The 22016-nt window shown below is 40.2% G+C and overlaps 1 protein-coding gene and 2 long non-coding RNA genes across 3 annotated transcripts in view; 2 read left to right on the forward strand and 1 right to left on the reverse strand.

Annotated features, from left to right (window-relative positions):
* The window catches only part of pcdh7a (protocadherin 7a), a 48778-nt gene extending 37898 nt beyond the window's left edge, over positions 1-10880 (forward strand). The window contains exons 4-5 of the mRNA XM_037764330.1: positions 4298-4499; positions 6805-10880. Coding sequence (XP_037620258.1) covers positions 4298-4499; positions 6805-7343 — 741 coding nt within the window. The 3' untranslated portion in view covers positions 7344-10880. The remainder of the gene's footprint in view (positions 1-4297; positions 4500-6804) is intronic.
* The window catches only part of LOC119485059, a 33592-nt gene extending 16478 nt beyond the window's left edge, over positions 1-17114 (reverse strand). Inside the window, exons 1-3 of the long non-coding RNA XR_005206177.1 lie at positions 16827-17114; positions 14723-14786; positions 12332-12413 (exon numbers count right to left, since the gene is read on the reverse strand). This is a non-coding gene — a long non-coding RNA (uncharacterized LOC119485059). The remainder of the gene's footprint in view (positions 1-12331; positions 12414-14722; positions 14787-16826) is intronic.
* On the forward strand, positions 13968-20477 carry LOC119485060. Its single transcript, XR_005206178.1, has 3 exons — positions 13968-14037; positions 17028-17141; positions 19047-20477. It is a non-coding gene; the product is annotated as an uncharacterized LOC119485060 (long non-coding RNA).
* The last annotated feature ends 1539 nt before the right edge of the window (positions 20478-22016 follow it).

Here is a 22016-nt window from a genome sequence, read left to right on the forward strand (position 1 = left end):
ATCCAAGTTGATCTTTTCCTAAACCTATCCAAGTCGATCTTTTCCTAAACCTATCCAAGTCGATCTTTTCCTAAACCTATCCAAGTCGATCTTTTCCTAAACCTATCCAAGTCGATTTTTTCCTAAACCTATCCAAGTCGATCTTTTCCTAAGTAGTTTTGTTGCCTACACCTAACCAAGTTGTTTCCTGTGAAGTCGGAAGTTTATTTTGAAAAGACTGTATGTATGTAATGAGCGGAAATTGACACGTGCGTCACATGTTGCTGGACATTTGTAGGAAAACGCACGGAAAATGAGGAATAACTTTTCGTAAGATATCATACGAACCGTTGTATGAGGATACGTTGACTGATAACATCCCCATCAGCCTCAGCTGTACTTTGTGCTTAGAGTAACTTAAATAGTAATACTACAGTGTAAAAATACTCTGTTACAAGCATTCAAAATCTTACTAGTATTAGCAGTATAAGCATTAGCATCGAAATATACTTAAAATACCAAAAGTAAAAGTACTTATTCTTTAGAATAGCCCTTTTTAGAATAATATATATGATATTGGATTATAAACATTAATGCATGTGTTCATCACTTTAGTGTTGCAGCTGGTAAAGGTGGAGCTTTATATACTGTTGGGTAGCTTAACGTACAATAATATAATCATTTATTAGTTGATTTATTATTTGTGTTAATAATTTAAATCTGCAAATTAACTAGTAACTAAAACTGTCAAATAAATGTAGTTGAGTAAAACCTACCTTTGCCTCTGAGATGTAGTGGAGTATAAGTATAAAATAGCAAAAAATGGAAGTACAAAATAAATGTACTTAAGAACATGACTTAGTTCCTAGCATCAGCATGTTAGCATCGTCTGTGTGAGCATGTTAGCATGCTGACGTTAGCGTTTACCTCAAAGAGCAGCTGTGCATATGTATAGTCTCACAGAGCTGCTAGCATGACGGTAGACTCTTAATCTTGTTTAACAACACTTACGGCTGCTCTGAAGTTATTTTCTCAAAGATTCTTCTCACCATCTGGATGGGAAAACATCTGTTGCACCATAAAGCATCAAATCATTCTTAACATGTTTGGCAGATTGTGTTTTTCCTATTTCAGGTTGCTGAAAATGACACGTGTCCTTACTGTTTTTGTGGAAAACAAGCAAAATATGAATTTTTTAAACATAAAATATTGGAAAGTAACATCAATGTGTACCAGTTTAACTGATAGAGAATGTTTTTGGGTTAATTTTGTAAAAATTGAGCAAGGTGATATGTAATTTCCAGCTACTGTCTCTGTCATGCCTCAGCCGTGGTCGGAGGCATTATGGTTTTGGGTTGTCCGTCCGTCGGTCCGTCTGTCCGTCCATCCGGTCCATTCTCCTGAAAACGATATCTCAGGAACACTTTGAGCTAATTTCTTCAAATTTGGCACAAACGTCCACATAGACTCAAGGATGAATGATTAGATTTTGGTGGTCAAAGGTCACTGTGACCTCACAAAACACGTTTTTGGCTATAATTCAAGAATTCATACACTTATCATGTCAATTTCACAGAAATGTCTAACAGGATAAAATGATAAAGTGATGACATTTCGGACAGACATGGACGTAAACTGCAACTTGACTGGTCGGCGGAGGCATACGATCTAGTTTGGATTAGGAAAAAGGTAAAAAATGATGGAATATTTTTTCCTCCAGATGGTTCGAAGAGTTGTTTGAGGATTCTGGAAATAGCGTCAGAACAGCAGTGTTGTTAAACGGCCAAGTGATATTTATTTTTTGGACAATCGGATGTCTAGCGCTGTGAATTGAATGTCATAGAGGAACAAACTGGGGCTAACAATAATCCAAACTCTACAGTTCTCTCATTTTATTCCTGTTACAAATTGTTCCTCTGAACAGAAGGCTGGAGAGGAATAATTTCTCTTGTTGTCTTGTGATCAGAAATAATTATCGTGTTACGGCATCATCATCAGGAAATAATTATTCTGTGATCATGAAAAAACATTCTGCCATGATGTTGAGTTATTATTACGCTATGATCCCGCGAATTTTGACAGCCTGTTAAATCATGAAATAGAGTAATTATTTGTGAAGTCGACATCACTGATCTCCAAAAAAACAAACTGATTATGGCGAGATCACACAATTAACTTCTTTCACATCGCAAGAAAACAGAAATGATCCTTACCCGTGACCTCTCTGGCCCTCTATACTTGTTCACCCACTACCTCCTCTCTGTGCTTATTGCCCCTAGTCTGAACAAGTGGGAAAGAGAGGCTGGACTGCTTCATCTAAACTAATGCTCTAAAAATACATCGCTCTCTCTCAGTGGAGAGTTAAGATGAAGCCACTGAGAATCCAAGAACTGCTGCTTTTCCATTAGAATCTAATATCTCTTCCTCAGTCTTGCTTGTGCTCACGATCTCTGCTGTCTGAGTCACTTTCTCTCATCCCTTTTTCATCTCAGCATCGTTAAGAAATGGCGGAAGAAATAAGTGCTCCGTTAATTTCCCTCTCCTGCCTAATTAATTTCGCTGTGTTCCTCTCTCCCCTTGTCTTGCATGTTGATTAGGTGAAAATGTTCCTTTTTCTTTGGGTGTTTGGAAGAAAAAGAAGAATTCAGTTTGGGCTTTTTTATGCCAGCCGTCCATCCGTTTCCCTCCAGATTATCCCGAGGCGACGTTCCCAGCTGAAGTTTTTCCCGCCCTAATCTGCGTCTTCCCTCTGTTCCCTCACGTCCTCGCTGTGCGCCGCGCGTTTCAAAGCAGATCTAAATTGAAAGGGTTGTAATTTTGCAAGCAGATAAATGAGTATGAGAGGAGATAGGAGGGGTGTTGTATAGAAACGGGCTTCCTGGTGCAGAGTGATCCCTCCAGGCCAGACGGAGTCATTTAACTCCCTCTGATATTCTCTCAGCATGGACTTATTACAGTCTTTTTTTCTCTCCAAAGTGAAAACTGCTCTGCTAACTAGACCGGGGTGATTTGTGTGTTGAGATCGCAGCAGGTGTGATGCTCAGTTTGAGTGAGTGATGTGATTCGTCACTGAATCACCAGCACTTCCACTGCGGGGTTGGGAGATTTGTCGGTGTTGGTGGATTGCTTGTTGGTTTGTGTTCACAGTGATGGGTGCAGCCTTTTCTTTTTAAAAGCCTTGTGGTTGCACTTCAAGCTTTCACAAATAGAAGTAATACTTCTTTTTTTATTCCCAATTAAGTTCAACATAGTTGTTGCTAAAGGGTAAACAATACAAATTATAAACTGACAACAAAAAAACAGTCTAGAAATCAACAGAGCTGAAAGGATAAGACTGATGATATTCTGTTTTTGTTGTTAACAAATTCAATGAAAAGACCAAAACCAACAATGCGTTAATCCATGTCTCAGAAGTTTCCAACCTTCCTACCATGTCAGACAAATGCACATTTGTTCCTTCCAGTGGGCCTCCGGGGTCGGAAAAGTGAAGCCGAAGAGCCTCAAACTTGTATTCTTTCTAATACAGATGTAAATCTAAAACACAGGTCATAAATACATAGTAGTTTAATTTGAAAAAAAATATGAAATAATTTCCTAAAACAGATGGACACTGTATTTTTTAGCAAGCTTTGCTCAAACAGGAGCAGCGAATTAATAAACATTTGGTCAGCTAGTGAGTATTTATACACATAACCATCCTGTTTACACAGCAGGACGGCGTAGTTGGGATTGACTTCAAATAAACCACAGTGCCTGTGTTATTGGCCATAAAGGAACATGTCACCCGTTGCTATGGGGTGTTTAATTAACAACGATCGGAGCTACATCAGGCTTTGATACACAGACTTGTTAATGAGATCAATGCATTGTTGGTTTTGTTTTTATCAACGGGATTTGTTGACAATAATGAAAATATAGAATATCAGACCAGACTTTTCATTTAACATCCAACATTGTAAGTAAGCGATTTGAGAGTGGACTCTGTATTACCCAGCTGCTACTACTGGGCACCACTCCAGATGAAAAACAAGTGTCTCCAGGCTGGCCAGAGGTTTGTAAACATCAGCCACGTCCAGCTGCATTAATCTAAACTGGGATTAAAAGACAACCGAAAACTTTTGAAAGACCGCCGTGATTGGTTGATGACTATTACCCTGCATTGTAGCAGCTAAGCTCATAATCAAGGCGAACACGATCAGATAATCTCAATATGTCTTTGCAGACCCCTGCCCACCAGCCTAATCCCCCAGATTTAGAGTCTCAGATTAGGAATCCAGGATGATTAATCCCATATTGTGTGTGTGTGTTTTCCCTGCAGGGGACCCTTCGCCGGGTGACCTTCTCCGTAGTCAGCCAGCCCCAGGACGGCGGTTGCTATGACAGTGGCCTGGAGGACTCGGAGACGCCGAGCAGCAAGAGTTCATCGGGGCCGCGGCTGGGAGCCCTGCCGCTGCCCGAGGAAGGCTACGAGCGGACCACACCGGAGGGCAGCGTCGGGGAGGAGGAGCACGTGGAGAATGGTCAGAGCAACCGCACACACAAATCATACCATAAACCACCAATAAAGTTCACTTATTCAGAGTTGCAGCAGTCATGAGGCTACTTGGTACATTTACTTTCATATTTGTATCTTGTGAAAGGCTAAGGCATGTTTTTACACACTCTCTCAATCACACACTCTGTGAAACCTTGACTTGCTATCAAGGCTTCAGGAGTCTTTTCTCTCCTCAAGTAACAGGAATGTGTTTTATAGAATAAAGTGATTGTCCTGTGCGTGAATGCGTGTGCTTGCACATATGTTTGTGCGAAAGCGTGCGTGTCAGGTGAAGAGCTTTTCCCAAAAACTAATGTGTGGCAGCACGCTCGCCGGTGGCCTTGCCTTGCCAAATCTTCCCTTTCACCGACGAAATTGTGTTTTTACCTTTTTCTACGGGGTCTTTGTCAAGGATAGAGGGGAGCAAAAAGGGTTTTTTTTATTCTCTTTTCTCTGTATATGTTCATGCCAGAGCTGGCACAACTGAAGCAACACGCCAAGGTCACTACGACCTTGGTGACTGACTGTACCTCTGAGGTTAAACGCTGCTTTTTCCACCGACGCGTGAAATCTTGAGGATATTGTGGAGTTTTAATAAGTTTCCTTCACGGTCAGATGGAGAGAGGAATTGAACAGAGAATTCACTGTGTTGGTTCTAATTATTCTGTATAATGATGTGCTTGTTTGGATTCACTGCTGCTGCAGCTGCTGCTGTACGTAGGCAACAAAACTGGTTTTCAGAATACAACAGAAATATTTAATTTGTGTTTAATTCAAGTAAAGCAGAATTTAGAAAATCAAACAGTGAATAAATGTTTTCAGTTGCTCGTTAGCTGTGTACGTATAACTGTCTGTAACATGACACAATGGCACAATCTGTGTAATTGACAGCAGAGTCACACATACCTCATCTATCATCATTATTATAAGTCCTGCCTCCGTTTAACAAGATGTCAGTATTGATTCATAAATGACTGGTTTACATAGATAATAACTGTAACCTTTGACACGTCGGCATCTCTGGTGGCCTCACTAACCTTTTGAACCAACACTCATGAGATGTAATCGGCCCCATATGGAACTTCTCCTTGCATGTAAAGAAATTTGTCACAATTATCTTCTATTTGATCGATAGTTGTTTTGTTTTCGACCTCACCTTTTTACCTTCCATGTAACGCTGAGCACAGCTGGATCTTTTTTAAAATGTTCTTTTGAAGTCAGCGATTTCCATTTTGCTCCAACAGCGTTTTCTTGCTTCCTTCAGATTCTCTCCCTTCCCTTATAACCTTTGTCCCCTGTTGTGTTTAGTTTTGTTTTGTTTTACCCAATTTTCCTTTGTCCTGTCTTCTGCATGTTCAACTCATCTCTTCTGTTGTACTCTGTCTGTCCTGCTTTCTTTCTATTTGTATTTAATATTTCTATTTAATTGTCTCTTCTTGGTGGTTAGGACTAAGGCTGTCAAAGTTAACGCGATAATAACACGTTTTAACGCCACTAACTTCTTTAAAGCATTAACGCAACTTGCAATTTTTAGGTTGTGGGGCTCATTGTTGAAGCTGGAGTGAAGATACTGGTATCATATGAAACTAGAAAACATAAGGCATCCATCATGAAGGAGGCTAAATAACGCTCTAAACGTACGCTACATTTTGGTGAGGAAAAACTGGCATGGCCATTTTCAAAGGGGTCCCTTGACCTCTGACCTCAAGATATGTGAATGAAAATGGGTCCTATGGGTACCCACGAGTCTCCCCTTTACAGACATGCCCACGTTATGATAATCACATGCAGTTTGGGTCAAGTCATAGTCAAGTCAGCACACTGACACACTGACAGCTGTTGTTGCCTGTTGGGCTGCAGTTTGCCGTGTTATGATTTGAGCATGTCTTTTATGCTAAATGCAGTACCTGTGAGGGTTTCTGGACAATATTTGTCATTGTTTTGTGTTGTTAATTGATTTCCAATAATACATATATACATGCATTTGCATAAAGCAAGCATATTTGTCCACTCCCATGTTGGTAAAAGCATTAAATACTTGACAAATCTCCCTTTAAGGTACATTTTGAACAGATAAAAATGTGCGATTAGTTTGTGATTAATCGCGATTAACTATGGACAATATTTTAATCGATTAACAGCCCTAGTTATAGGACACATACCATATAATTGCAGAATCCCCAGTTTGGTTCTGGTTGTGTACCTTCACTTCATGTCATATTTCCTGTCTGTGTCTCTGCTTAAAATCAACTGAAGACAGCAAACAACTTTAATTTTGTCTCTCTGTCCAGATGCCAGACAGCTGCCAGACGTAGCTCTGACAGGAAAGTGTACCAGGGAGTGTGATGAGTTCGGCCACTCTGACACATGCTGGATGCCCGTTCGCCCTTCGCCTCGCCAGCGTCAACGCCACGGCAGCGACCCCCCTCGGCTCTCCACCTTCGCCCCCGGAGACGATAATAACAATCTCCGTGGCAACGACCATGAGAGTGACAGCGAGAGCGCCGGCAGCGCAGGGAGCTCAGAACCCGGGGTGGTCAGCGGCGGAGAAGGTCAGAGATTACCCTTAGCCAACGGGGATCCTCTCGGCACCCTGGGCAGCGGAGACCGCAACAGGAACATGGGCGATCACAACCGTAACCTTCTGAACCGCAAGATGACTTCAGCATCCTACGACACGTTTAGCAGCGCAGGCTTCGGGAGGCGCCAGCAAGAGGAGGAAGGAGGAGAAGGCCAGAACCCGCCGGAGGTCATACCACTGACGCGCACAGGAGGGGACTACAAGACCACGTCCTGCCTCACGTTGTCGCGTCGAGAGGTCTACCTGTGACGGCCTGGCAACGGAGCAATCATCCCCACAACGCTCCCTTTTCTGAAAAACAGGGAGGGTTAAGACTTTTCTGGAAAGTCATCAGTTTGGAACGCCTTTTAAAACCTGAGAAGATGTGAAAATGTCAGAAAAGATGTTTTCCAAAAGCCGTGTATCAAATTGGAACTTTTGGATTCTGACTATTATTTATAGGCACCTAAACTTAAGAGATGGATCAGCTCTTCGGAGAGCTCCCACCAGGAGTACTTTCTAAAAAAAAGTATTTTTTAACTAGTACTGAAAGTTGCCCACAGGCAAAGATCCCATTATGTCCATGTGGAGGAGGACAACTTCATCTTCTTCTTTTTACCTGAATCCAGTGCATGCCTGACCCTCTGCCACGGAGGGATCTGTGAGAAGAAGAGTAAATCCTGATGCTATAAACGCCTCGGTGCATATAAAAAAACTTCCACCGAGGCTACAGCAGGCGAGATTTGGACTCAACTGGTGAACCATCTGCTGAAAAACCACCGCGGTCTTATCCAGTCAAAATAGATGAAAAGAAGTAACGGGTCTTTGGTTGAGTTATTTGGATCTAATTCAAACCAATCAAACTTTCTAATGCCTAATCAACTCTGTCGTAACACAAGACGGGGGATATTAACCAATCAAACTGCTGATCCCGTGAGAATCTTACATACATTTGAATACTCACAAAAGTGTGGTCGCTGTACAGAAAAAAATGTGCTGATAAAATCAGGTATCTTTAAAAACATTCAGAACAACAATGTGACAAAAGATGTTTTTTTACAGTAATCAAATATAACCGTTCAAAATACAAGGTTCTCATAGGGTGTCAGTCGTGCCACAGAACTACGGCGTGTGTGAAAATGTGTTTATTATTTTGCCTTCACACCCGGTCTGTATGTATATATCGTATGTGTGTATTTGACGAGAAAGCAGGTTTATCTCTCTGCTGCTGTTTCAGAGTCGACTGAGGTGCTGAGTCACACCTACAGTATCCTAACAGTGTTCATGTATCATAAATGCTCTTTCACACAAACACACATATGCACACACACATATATACACATGCACGCACTTACACACGCATGTGAACACAAACTCATACCGTGCATTTACAGAATGTGAACATGCATAGAGCCACAGTTTATGACTGATGATTCGGTGGCCGTGTAACATAAAGTATATAATAATAACTTGCATTAACTTTCATACAGAAAACATTAAGCACACACACACACATATTAAAAACATAAGTAGAGGAACAAACCCATGTTAAGATGTGCGCAATTCATATGCACTATGTGTGTATGTGCTCTTAATCATCATTTTTTAACATATTGCCTCTCATTGAACTAGCTGTAGCATTTTGCCTGCTCCCCCTCCCCTCCAGCCAGTATTTAAACATGAAATGTATTTAAACAATTACTCATCTCTCTGACTGATGTGTGGGGCTACATTAACGGGACATGACATCTACTGTATGTAATGATAGACAATGTGGGGGATTATTCTGCATACTGTAAGTAGGACTCATAGAAAAACCAAATTTCTGTAAGAAAAAAAGGAAAAGAAATGCATGAAAGAAAGATAATGCTAACTTTGTTTCTCTCTTTTTTAAAACCACACGCCTTTTTGGATACCACGCCTATTTGGATACATCTGTATTATATGTGTGCGCTTCTTTTTGGGGAAGTGGAGATAATGATGGCAGCAAGGGAGTTTAGCTTCAGTGGATTAAGCTGTTCCTACTAGCGAGTTTGGGGTAACCTTGGGCCTTTTCTCTCTCCGTTTCCGCGGCGCGAAGTTGGCACAAAGGGTGCCGCAGGCTGCAACAAAAAAGAGCACGATGTAGTGGGAGCGCCGAGTCTTGCTGCACCCTTTTCACCACGCAGTGCCGACCTGAACACGCCCCTACTGCTGTGCTGAACTGCACAGATAACAGACTCCTTCACATTTGTCCTTCCCAGCAGCTACTGCACGACTCCAGACACACTCTGCTGCACCGGGCTGAGGAGTGGGTGTGGATCGAGGCCAGCACATCTTAATTCCCATCATCAGTGTGTGGTTCGGTGGTGTGATAGGGATAATAGGGTTAGGTCGTCCCTGTGGTCTTAATGAGTTTCCTTTCTCCTCTCTTCTCCTCCCTCGATCTGCACTGATCTCATTAATGTCTGGATTGGTGAATGTAACGCTGCTGGAAATTGCCAGTAAGTGTGTCTCTTCATTTTTCTGGTTGTTTTGGATCAGACGAGGCGAAGGAGACACGCTTGTTTAGGATGTGCTACAGTTTTAGATCCTTGTAGAGTTAGTCAGAAAGGAGAGCAACACTCAGGTAAGATGTTCAACTTGTTAACTAACTACTCGTGGTTTTGTCCACACACTGTTGCTGCTTGACTGTCCCCTCACTGAAAGGTAACTCAGACACAGTAAAGTAGTGAGTCCTGTACGTTAATTTTACAATGGTAATCGTCCTGAGAAAATGGGTGTGCTCCATGTGCGTGATTACACTTTGTATACCTGTATATACCTTCAATTTCACAACTCTGTGACCGACTCCCTTTAGCTTGTTTTAGGCCACTGATGTACTTACTCCCTAAGCCTTCATTACCCCCAAATCCCCCCCCCCCCCAACATGGCTGTTTACTGAGCTCTGCTATAGATGGACTGTGCTGTAACGCACGGAGTTAATCTGTTCAAGGATGGTTCACGTTGGAGAAAAAAAAGGGATTGGTGGAAACAATCGCAACATCCTGCGGGGGTTCATACACTGAAAGACAGAAGGACAAATGCTCTTTCTCTGGGAGAAAGAGTTGAGATCTCAATCCCTCGGAGGCCAGAAAGGTCTCGGAGAACTAACGTCCAGTTTGTGAGTTTTGGAAAGAGACTCTTGCACAGCCACTGCCTCTTCAGAAGTGGCAGATATTTCTTCAAACTGCTGTTTTATGGCAGTTCCATTACGGCACCTTTCAAAACCCTCCCAACCAGATTTAAGGGAACTTGCTGTACATGAATCTGTGTGGGTGTGTATCTTTTTTTATACTGCACGTTTAAACATGAATATCTTTCAGTCTACTGCAAAACAGAGAGGGGAGACGGACAGAGAAGAGCGTCTGAGAGCGTCTGAGATCCATCACCCACTAATCGAGACATTTTTAAAAACAGACACTTCGGCGCACATCGTGTACCCGTCATCCACCTCGTGCTGTTACCCTTATAGCCATGTACAGATAAAACTACACTGTAGAACAGACAACTGGAAACCATAACAGACAATGGCATGCCTAAAGGTCTTCAAAAATCTGCACTTGAGAAAAAAAATGAGACAAAAAAATGTTATTTTTTATTTTCCTCTTCTTTGTTTTTCTTTTCTTAATGGGGCTGGCTCTGTTTTTTGCTGCTCCCTTCCTGTAATTACATAATGAACTAATTGCATTTGCTATGACGAGGACGAAGAGGAGCTGTCGACGAATGGTTTGGTATGAAGATGAATCATGTAAAAGTTTGACTTTGACATTAAAAACTTCAAACACTCTTGTTTGTCTGTTTGGGAAAGTGTTTCACACAGTTAACTATGAGATAAACAAGAGTTGGGGCACTTTTAACAACTCTTTGAGATAACCAGCGACTCCCCGTTCTCATTCCCAGGGCGTCAAATACAGATGCTTTGTCACGGCCATCGGTGTTCGATATCGCCGCACGAGACACCTTTTAGCGCCAGTATGAGACGCACCAGGCATTCCATTAACTACAATGTAAACACAGCTGCAGCAACAGTAAACACCCGGAGAAAGTGCGCCGGAAGTGTGGGGACGTTGTTTAAAGAGCAAAAAGACACTCTAAGGGTGGGTGGGAAGGGAGGTGGATGGGTCCAACAAACACAAGGCTTTCATCCAGGAGACCACTGTTTGTGTCCCATGCGTTAAGTTTCACTTTCACGTTACAATCAGTTCCTCGTTCATGTTCACAACATTCTGTTTCATTTTCACTTTACAAACGTAGTAGTTTTAAACCCATCCATGTAGTCTTTTCCTAAACCTCACTAAGTAGTTTTGTTGCCTAATCCTAAAGTGACGCCGAGGGGCGTGACAAAGCGTCCGTATGTGACGAGTCGAGATGTTGCAACTCCCCACACACACACGGGAACACTTAAAGACTTATTATATATATTTTGTAATTGAAGGTGACTGGCTGACCTTTGCGGTTGGCTCATAATAAAGTGAGAAACTTAACTGCCTCGCAAACATTTACAACCTCAATGGCGCCCTATTAGAGACGGTACCAAAGTAGTGGCAAAACAATCTCTACTCAAGGTCCACTTCTGAGTGTTCAACAACTTCATCTGCTAATTAAGACCATGTGATACAGTGGAAAGCTTCAGAACAAGCGACTGAGTAGAGATTGTATTGATATCTCCTTTTTCCAAGGTCAAGAATGAACCTTGAAGCTCAATTTTAAACAGTTTTCATGCCCGACCAACAGAGCCGAAATCCTCCCGTTCAGCAGCAGAATGACACCTTGATACTCTCATTTTAATGTGTAATGATTTGCACCTGGCTGACATGCGAGCTGACTAGAATATATTTTTATAATAACACTAAAATGTGGCACAATCCATCAACTTTATCTGTGAAAGGTGAATTTTCTGATTTGGATCCTGCTGCAAGGAAACTTTAAAAACGTAGAGGGCAATTTGGACTTATCGGAAAACGCTTTAGAGGTGTTAACTGCTGCAAAGATTAGTGTGAAGGACTCAAAATGTCAAAGTCCCGCAATCTGTATTTCCTTTTGTCCAGTATGCAACACTGACCCCATGTGGTCGTGAATCAGTATTACTTTAGTTGTCTGCCAGTGCACATAATCATTCTGTAGTTATGCGCAGTTCTTCAGTTAATTGTGGTCATAGTGAAGAATAGAATAAGAAGAGAAATCAGTTTATCTAAATATACTTCAGACTACAACCAGTATTGAAGAGCTATAAATACCTTTCTTTGCATGTTCAGTCCAAGGTCATTTCTTTGGAGCTGACAGCAGGAAGATACACCTGTCAGTTTAATTTATAGCAACCTGGAAAATAATAACTTATGAGTAGAAGGCTCTTTACATTTCACAACGTATGTCACAACAGATATAAAAATGGATGATAGGTGGATGATACATTTACTGTGGGTGTAATTCAGAAGTGTAAATCTGTTATATCCGTGGTGGTGGAATGTAAGATTACTCAAGTACTGTACTTACTGTAGGTACAACTCTAACGTACTTGTACTTTAATTGAGTATTTCCATTTCATGCTATTTTATACGTCTACTCCAGATCTCAGAAGGACATATTGTAGTTATTACTGCACTAGATTTATCTGACAGCTTTAGTTACTTTACAAATTAGGATTGAAAGATGAAGTAGGCGAGATTGGAGTAAAATATACTGCCTACTGCCACTTTAAATAACCTATAATAATCTTAAGAAATACAAAGAAATTGTAATACAGTAAATTAAGCCAAATGACAGAATATAGAATGAGTAAATTTAGCTCTTCCTCAGTCGGCTATAATATTTAAATACTGCTTGCATCAATAATAATAATAATAATCAGTGGTGGAAGAAGTACTGCTACTCTTTTACTTCAGTAAAAATCCTCTATTACAAGTAGAAGTCCTGCATTCAAATCTTTACTTAAGTAAACGTGCAAAAGTATCAGCATCAAAATATACTTAAAGTACCAAAAGTAAAAGTACTCATTCTGCAGAATAATCTATATCATATTATTTTATTATAATTATTGATGCATTAATGTGTTCATCACTTTAATGTTGCAGCTGGTAGAGGTGGATGTCATTTTAATGACTTTATATACTGCTGGGTAGTTTAATCTATAATAATACATCATCATTTATGAGTTGATTATATTTTGTTTTAACAATCTGAATCTGTAAACTAAAGTTATTAAATCAGTACAGTGGAGTAAAAGTACAATAGTTCCCTTTGAGATGTAGTAGGTTAGAAGTATAAAGTAGCAGAACACGGAAATACTCAAGTAAAGTACAATATGTCAAAATTGTACTTTAGTAGGTTTACTCAAGTAAGGACTGGAATACAGGACTTTAACTTGTAACGGGGTATTTTTAAATTGTGGTCTTGCTACTATTATTTAAAGGAACTGTGTGCTAAGCGTGTAGGATTGCTACAAAGGCTGATGCGAAAACATAAATGGCCCTATCTAGAGCCGTTTGTTGTAAGAGTAGGGTGTGTACAGTGTGTGTATGTGTATGTGGGAGGTGAGTGGTGAAGCAGGAGAGAGAGAGAGCGGCAGCGACGACAGCGAGTAACGTTAACGACTCCGGCCCAAGCAGGAAAAGTTAACCGTGTTTGGTTTTGTCCGTTCTGGACTACTGTAGAAACAAGGCGGACTCCATGAAGAGAGGACCCGCTCTTTATGTTGGATATGAACGACTCATTCTAAGGTAACGAAAACTCAACGATTCTTGTTTTCAGGTGATTATACACTCAAGAAAACATACTTATTAATATTATATTCCATTTCTGTCAATACATCCCCCTATATGTTACGCACTGGTTCTTTAAGTGAAAGATCTGAATGTTTCTTCCAACCCTGGTTGCAGGTGAACCAGAAGCCGAGTCCTGCCTTTCAGCCCTAATTGTTGATGTGTGACAGCTGCTACCTGAGGAGGTGAGTTTAAAAGCCCCTCCTCCTCCACCCAGCGGCACGCGCTCTCAGCCAGCTGGCTCCCCTCACCACTTTGTTTGCTCTTTGTTTTCTTTTGTTTATTTACGAAATTCAAAGTTTGGTTGATCCAACTTTGTTTTTTACCTTCATGTTGCTTCCCTTGAGTCGGGGTCGTAACACTGCCTGAATGGTTTGGATGCTATACAGTGTGCATCCACCATATGGGGATAAAATAAAGAGTTGAAAGGCTAACGAGAAGGGTAATCATTCATTTCATGCATAATACCAACAAACCAAACATGTTTTAATGTCCAATTACATATTATCTTCAACAAAAGGTTTTCCAATTTAACAGGCCAGGACGTTGGTCTGCACTTTGTCCACAGGCCCATCACGTAATGCAGATCCACTGCCGCCTACTAATTAGATTTCTCAACCAATTCCAACTTAATATTCACATCGCAGGTTGAATGAATTATGTTGTTTGAGGAAAGGTTTAAACTTGTATTGTGTTTTCTTTTTAAAGGCTGATGGGGTTAAGTTGAAATGTCAATTCATGGCTTCCACTGCCATTTAATTTTAATCCTCATTATCTTTAATTAGTTTAACCACTTGAATTAAAAGTGCCGGCATGTGTCACATCCAATAAAAGTCTGTGTTCAACTAAAAAAAATTATGAATTACTGACCATAGTTTTCAGGAAAGAACAATCCAGACATAACCATCCCCCGGAGGAGCGACTGTTCTGCAGCCTGCAATAAAGTCATAAAAACACACATAAAAGAAAAATCATTAAACCACACAATAAAAGGTATTAGCAACCTCTTTGAAACATCAAAAGCATCAGGTATCATATCAATCAACTTCTAGTCTTAAGTCTTCTCATATAAGTGCCGACCGTAAAAGGCTTTGTAAATAAATCACGCCGTTTCAACAGATAAATGGACAAGGAGTTGTCTGCACTGCAAAAAAAGCATGTCAGTTTCTTTGAACTCTTAATTAAATCACAGGGAGAGACCCAGTGGATGTGCATTTTATGGATTTTATAAAGATAGAGGAAAAGGTTGCGAGGGAGGCGCTTGGTGAAGTAAACCGCAGTGTTAACCTCCTCGCACACTGTCCAGTATATCAGGTGGTATTTGGAGTTGTCAGATGCTTTCAGGGGCTTAAAGCAAACTCCTTTATCTGAGTGAAAGTGAGCTGAAGTGAATTGCCTTTACATGCAGAGAGAGGGAGGCCTCGTGGCTTCAAAGTGAAAAGATATAATCGTGTAATATTTTTCGAAATGTTTTCTGATGTCCAGTCAGTTAACATCTATAGCACGCCGCCGCAGCCCTCCAAACACCAAAGAAACATTCGGCATCAGTACAGCTGAGCATAAAGCCTCACAGATGTGATAAATCCTGTCAGCGTCGTGTTCCTCTGTTCAATAAAGCCTTGCAGCACAGCTGTAAACATCATTTCTCCCTGATATGCAGGCGCTTGATGTGAGATTTGATCCTTCCTGTGTTCCTCCGTAGGCTGTCATTTCATCTTTTCATGGTCACATCAGCTTGAACTCATCAAAGCTGTGCCATCAGTATTCTTGGTAAAATAGCAGGCAATAACACATACATAGGACTACGACATGGTTTTACATGAAAGCATATCTCAGGATGAGAGACGTATCGGCTGACAACAAAAAGTTATCCACATATTATTATATCTTTATGAGGTGAGAATAGTTATCTATGAAAGATTCTGTCACTTTTAGATTGCTTTTTTCACCATTAATTCCCAAAATATATTTGTGTGCCAGCGGTCTGTTAGAGACTAAATAGTGACACTGCTTTTACTGTAATGTGTAAGTTCTTTATGGGCCTAATAAAGGCTAATTTACACTATTTCACAATTGTTTCTGATGTTGATGCAGTTATGCATGAGCCGGACGAGTCACTAGTGTCAACAATGTTGGGTTGTCTATATATTTAATGGTTTAATGCGGGTTTTATTGATTCCGGTTCATTTTAGTGGACATAAACAACCTTGAACAAAAGAAAAAAAAATTGCGGTATTATGATAAATCAAGGTTTCAGTGAGGGAGGAAATAAAAATATATTTTCTGTTATATCTTATTGTGGTTGTAACATTACATTTTGAGTAAACATGTATAACATTGCGTTTTTTGGGTCACGGTTTCAGTGTCGGTTTGTTTGTTTTGCACATTAGGGAGAAGAAAAACAACAATTTCCAATGTGTTTGAACTCCAGACTGTATGAATAGATTGATTGATTGTATTTAATAGTAACAGTTCAACAAGCCCGCGGTTTGGTTAGTACAGTCATTGAATGGTTTGGTTTTAAAACTTAAATTAAACTTTATAAGAATCATCATATACATACAGGTACATGAAATTTGACTTCTGCATTTAACCCATCTTGGACTGGAACTGGGAGCAACTTGGGGTTCAATGTCTCACTCAAGGACACTTTGAGCAAACAGACAGTAGGAGCCGGGGATCGAACCACCAACCTTGTGGTTAAAGAACGAACTACAGCCGCCCCAAAGATATTTTGCATCCCTATTGTATGTGCTGTCTTTCTAAGGGACTTTAAAAATAAAGAAACAGCAAATGAAAATCAATTCAATTTAATTAATTTTATGTTCTCAGTGACATTTAGATTTCCTCATTGTAAACTGATAGGAAATAATGAAACCGGTCCAGCTAAATGTCTGTGTAATGGTCCTTGATGCTCACTAGACGACACTTTATCCAAACTGAATATTAGATTTCCAGACTCACAAATTCTTACCATGATGAGGGTGCCAGGCCGGTTTATTATAAAGGTGTTGTTGTAAAATGTGAAACTGGAAACTGGAATTCAAAGTATTTCCTAATAGAAGGAATTCATTTTCCATGTGTTCATTTCCTCCATTGTTCTCCAGCTTTGTTTCATCGTTTTGTTTATGGCATTTCCCAGTTGTGTAATTCTCTGTCTTCTCTGTCCTCACAGATAACCTTGAGAGATTGTGGTCCTCAGAAAGTAATAAAGACTGGAATAGACGTGTGTGTAGCTGATGACCTGCAGGTGCTGATTTGTGATTTGCTGTTTCAAGTGATTGCAGAGGTGAGCCTCGTCTGCTGATTGGCAGCTAGTTGACAGCTTCTGACTTCTAAAAGACTAGAGACAAATATCACTTTGTGGCGCTTGTTGTTTTTCTCAATGAGTGCACAGCTACTCAGCTGTTGTTTTGTTATTAATTGAGAAAGGTTTTGGCTTGTGTGTAGATAAGTGACAGCTTCACGCTGCAGTTGTGACAGTAGTGATTTGTGGGTATTTATTAGGCAGCTAAAGGCTGTAATTTTGCACCTTGTAACAATCTGTTTAATTCAGGAGTAAAGACCTTTTTTGAAGAGATGGGGGGGTGTATTTGGATATTTTTTAAACTAAATATTATTGTTTGCTTTTGGCATAATTCACCTTGACCTCTGACAACAGATATCAAAACTGCTCCTTTTAAATCTCCATATAAATTGGTCATCCTTGAGAGCATTCGGTGAGAGTCTTGCCATGTCACGCCAGGCAAGTCAGGTTCACCGAGGTCGAGGTAAAGAAGCCAGTAAATTGTGTAAACGTGTCATGAATCTTCATCCATCTACTGTAAGTCTGCCTCATGAACAGGCTTGACCTTCTAACAAAGCTCAACATGGACACCAACTGGAAAAAAAGGAGTGTTACAACCTGGATATCATGGAGCATAGTAGAGCTCCTCCAGTTGAATTCATTTGTTAGCTTCGTAGCAATATCAATTCGGTTCATAACCTTCTGTTAAAGTACTTTTAAATGTACCTGGTAACTAGATTTAATTATGTATAATCAGTGGGCCAATTAAGTCAAACACAGTTAAAAGAACAGTGTGTAACATTTTGGGGGATCTATTAGCATAAATGGAATATAATATTCATAACTATGTTTTCATTAGTGTTTAATCACCTGAAACTAAGAATTATTGGATGCTATTCTAGCTGCTATTGTTAGCACTCATGTCGCAGCCGGCATTGTGCTCTGAAGACATCGCTGTTCGCTGAGTATTGCTGAGCTTAATGATAATGTTATTGATATCTAACTATTAATTCAGGGTCCCAGCAGGAGATATTCAATATTTTATTTCAGTATTGTAAGATTTCCACACTAGCAGCAACAGGTATCCGAGGTGTTTACGTTACCAACGCACAGATGAAGTGAGGTCTACGTTGGAGGAATTTTGTCGAGGGAAGTTCCCTTAACTGACATTCCCTGAAAAGGGAGTAGGGAGGAGGGACTACTGTTACTACTACAGTCTTGGAAAGGGATGAGTGAGCAGAGGGGTACTCAGTCGGTTGCAATCTGCAACCACACCACTAGATGCCGCCAAATCCTACACACTGTACCTTTAATGTTTATAGAATAAATGATGTTGGGACGAATAAAACCTAAACAACTGCAGTACATCAATCTACAGTGCAATACGTAGAAGATAATATAGTGAATTTACAACCAGCATGGGGTGGCTGAGGCTCAGGCAGTAGAGCGGGTCATCCACTAATCGGAAGATTGGTGGTTTGATCCCCTGCAGTCTGAAAGTGTCCTTGGGCCACTGAACCAAGTTGCTCTCGAAGGCTGTGCCATATAGTTGAATGTGTGTGAATGTGCAAATGTTGGCATGTAGTGTAAAGGGCTCTGAGTGGTTGGAAGATGTGCTATATACAGTAAATACAAGTCCATTTACCATTCACTTTAATATCTCAGAGTGAATTGTAACCAATGTCAATCTTGTCTTGTGTTTTAGATAGAGTTGTTACAAATTAAACATTGTTTTTCATCCCTAAAATGAACCAGAAATGTTGAAAGATTAATGCTCCATGTTATATTCCCTTGAAATGACTATATAATCCAGTATTATATTGTTATTGTTAGTTTTTGACAGGATCTTATTCAAAATGTGGCTGCATTCAGAAGAGAAATATAGCATATTTTGTGTGTATTGTATAGTAGCTGGATGCAGCTCAGATATGCACAGCAGTGACCTGAGGGACCTTCAGTGGAAGAAGAACAGCACAGCTGGCTCAGTAATTTGTCTGGATGTAGCCGCCCCTCTGTTATTCCCAAACATCAGCCCGTTCCTTTCCAGGGATTGGAAGTCCCCAGACTGTTATGGCATCTGTTCAGATTTCTGTATACCATAAACACACACAGACTCCACTGTTTTCCATTTCTGTGATTGTATGACCTGCTATACAGAAAAAGGGAAAACTTGCATAATTCCAGTCTCACAAGCTCAATATTACATCCCTTTGGTTTGCTCCCAGAGCAGATGGCAGCGGCAGAATGTAGGTCTCTGTTGGTCTCTGTGAAGGTGATGTTGTCTGGAATCAGTTCATCTGGAGCAGAAGCCAGAAAATGTTCCTTTCACATACACAGCCTGTGTGTTGTGAATAGGAGCTAGAAGACTTCAATGGGAAGATCACATAACTGCAGAAATGTCATGTACTATTACTACTCTGCTACGCATTAGAGCATGTTTTTAACATTTTGACTTTAAAATTCTCTTATTTCAGCTTTAGTACAGTGTATGTGTGTGTGTGTGTGTGTGTGTGTGTGTGTGTGTGTGTGTGTGTGTGTGCGTGTGTGTGTGTGTGTGCGTGTGTGTGTGTGCATATTTTTTGTGATCATGCAGAATGGGAAAGTTGTTTGTAAAGCAAGACCCTGCACTGCATCTCAGGATAACGCTTGCAGCCGGAAACGATGTATAATGAATCAAGCATTAACGGTGGGATGGAAATGACACATCTAATCATACGCACTGTCAGTGAACATTACACCTACAGCACCATGTGGAGAATCTTCAAGTGTGTCACAGTTTATGAAGGAGTACATTTTGATGTGATACTTATCATAATATTTATGCAGCTGTCGCATGAGGAGTGTACATTAAAGAAACAAAAAAAACACCCATTTCGAACAAACTCATCTACCAAAGAGTTTTCCTTTGAGAAAACACTTAAGAACAAGAGCTGCCAATCTCTGGCAGATGAAAATTAAGTGAAGTAAACTAGCTGTTATGGCCAGGCACTACAATAAAGGGAAATATTCCTCTGGGACCACAGATGGGTGTAGATGCAGCACAATTAATTATAAACAGTGTAAAAACTGATAACAATTTGACAACTACAGTAGATAACAAGACTAAAAGTTTTGTGATGTTGTTATATAAGCTCCACTAATGCCACTTAGAAAATGCAATTTGCATTGCACCGTTGACAATTTGCCTGTGAAATTGGTGCCTTCAAATGAAACTCGTGAGTTTGTGTTTACAACATGGGAAGTGAAGTTCAAGTTCATGCTAAATTTAAAATTTCATTTTTCTAACATGAGCTTTGTAATGACTTGAATTACTTTTCAACCTTGCCCATCAGCTTTAAATCATTAAACATATCCGCCTCAACTTTTCTAGTGTCCTTGTGCTGTTCATTTATTTACCCAACAACAGATACAAAAGAATTTCATTGAAATATTTTTCAATTAAATTTGTCAATGAATTTCGTAACAGACACATAACTAAATTCATTGCCACAAAGCTTTTTATAATGTCATTACACAACTGATGCAGTATTTGAAAATCAGTTTATTTATTCCATGTATTTTATTTAACAATTTGTTCGTCCTCACCTTTTCTTTTACCATCTTTCCTTTCCCTCTCCCCCACAGAGAAACAAATTCATTGCCACAAAGCTTTTATAATGTCATTACAGCTTATATTCAATCCTGATCCATGAAACATTTTTCATTTTTCACATTTCATACACAGTTTAATATTTGCTTTTGCGATAACATATTTCTGTTTTTTGTCATTTGTGTGCTCCTTCCTTTTCTTTCCTCCTTTGTTTCATCGCACTTCCATTTCAACTTCAAACTATCCATTTCTTCTCCTTCTAATATTTGTTAGCATACATTTTTTTGTTTTGTTTTATTGTTGTTATGTACATGTGTCTAAATCAACCTATTCTGATATGAATTGAAACCTATAAGGAGTCTGCAATTGAGCTGAACCTAAAACACTGTTTTTATTCTGAGCCTTATGTCGGGTTCTGGTGGCATTTTGTTTGTTTTAGGGTGCCGTTCTGTTTTTCTGTTGTTGTACTGGCTATACACTACTTGTGTTTTTATATTTTGAGTTTCCTGTGCTTGCTCTGTGTGTTCCTTATGCGTTCCCGTAGCTCTGCCCAGCATTGTACACCTGTTTAGCATCGAGCCTCGTCAGCCCTGCCTTTGTGTTGCTGGTCCTCGTTGTCTTGTTACCCAATCGCAGTGTTTCCCTCCTTATTCCAGTTCCCTGCTCACTCCAGCTGTGTCTTGTCTGGTGATCGGCACCTTGTGTATTTATACCGGTCTGTTCTTTGAGTTGTTTGTCAGTTCAATTATCGTCAGTCCCAGAGTTGCAGCCGAGTTGTTGCTCCTCATGTTCTGCCTGTCTTAGTTTCACAGTGTTTCCACTTTGTATTCATAGTTGGACAATATTGTTTATTTGTCAGTTCTGGCATGTTTCTGTCTCTGCATTTGGGTCCACCTGCCTGCTTCAAATGTAACATGGTCACAATGACCTTCAAATTTCACCTGGTTTCACTTTTACCATAACAAAGGATTAATAAGATAATAAATGAGTCTTCGTCCACTTAATATTCAAAGGTTTTAAAGGGGTTCTGTTAAGCTTTTGTGCTTTTCCCTTTCCTTTAGTGAGTTGTATAGTTTTTTGTGCATGTAAAAGGTCTGCAAAGATACAAAGCCCAAACTCCAGGCCAAAGGGAGTTACTCTTCCCCACAGAAACACTGCTCCTGAACTGCCTGAAACACCTTGATTGAAGTCCCGCCTTTTCTTCCGTAACGTGGTGATGTCACCAAGTAACACAGTTGCATAATCAGAGCACTAATCAGAGCAGACCGGGTGAGCATTTTTTGCTGGTA

This window comes from Sebastes umbrosus, chromosome 3 (genome assembly GCF_015220745.1).
Source record: "Sebastes umbrosus isolate fSebUmb1 chromosome 3, fSebUmb1.pri, whole genome shotgun sequence".
NCBI lineage: Eukaryota > Metazoa > Chordata > Actinopteri > Perciformes > Sebastidae > Sebastes > Sebastes umbrosus.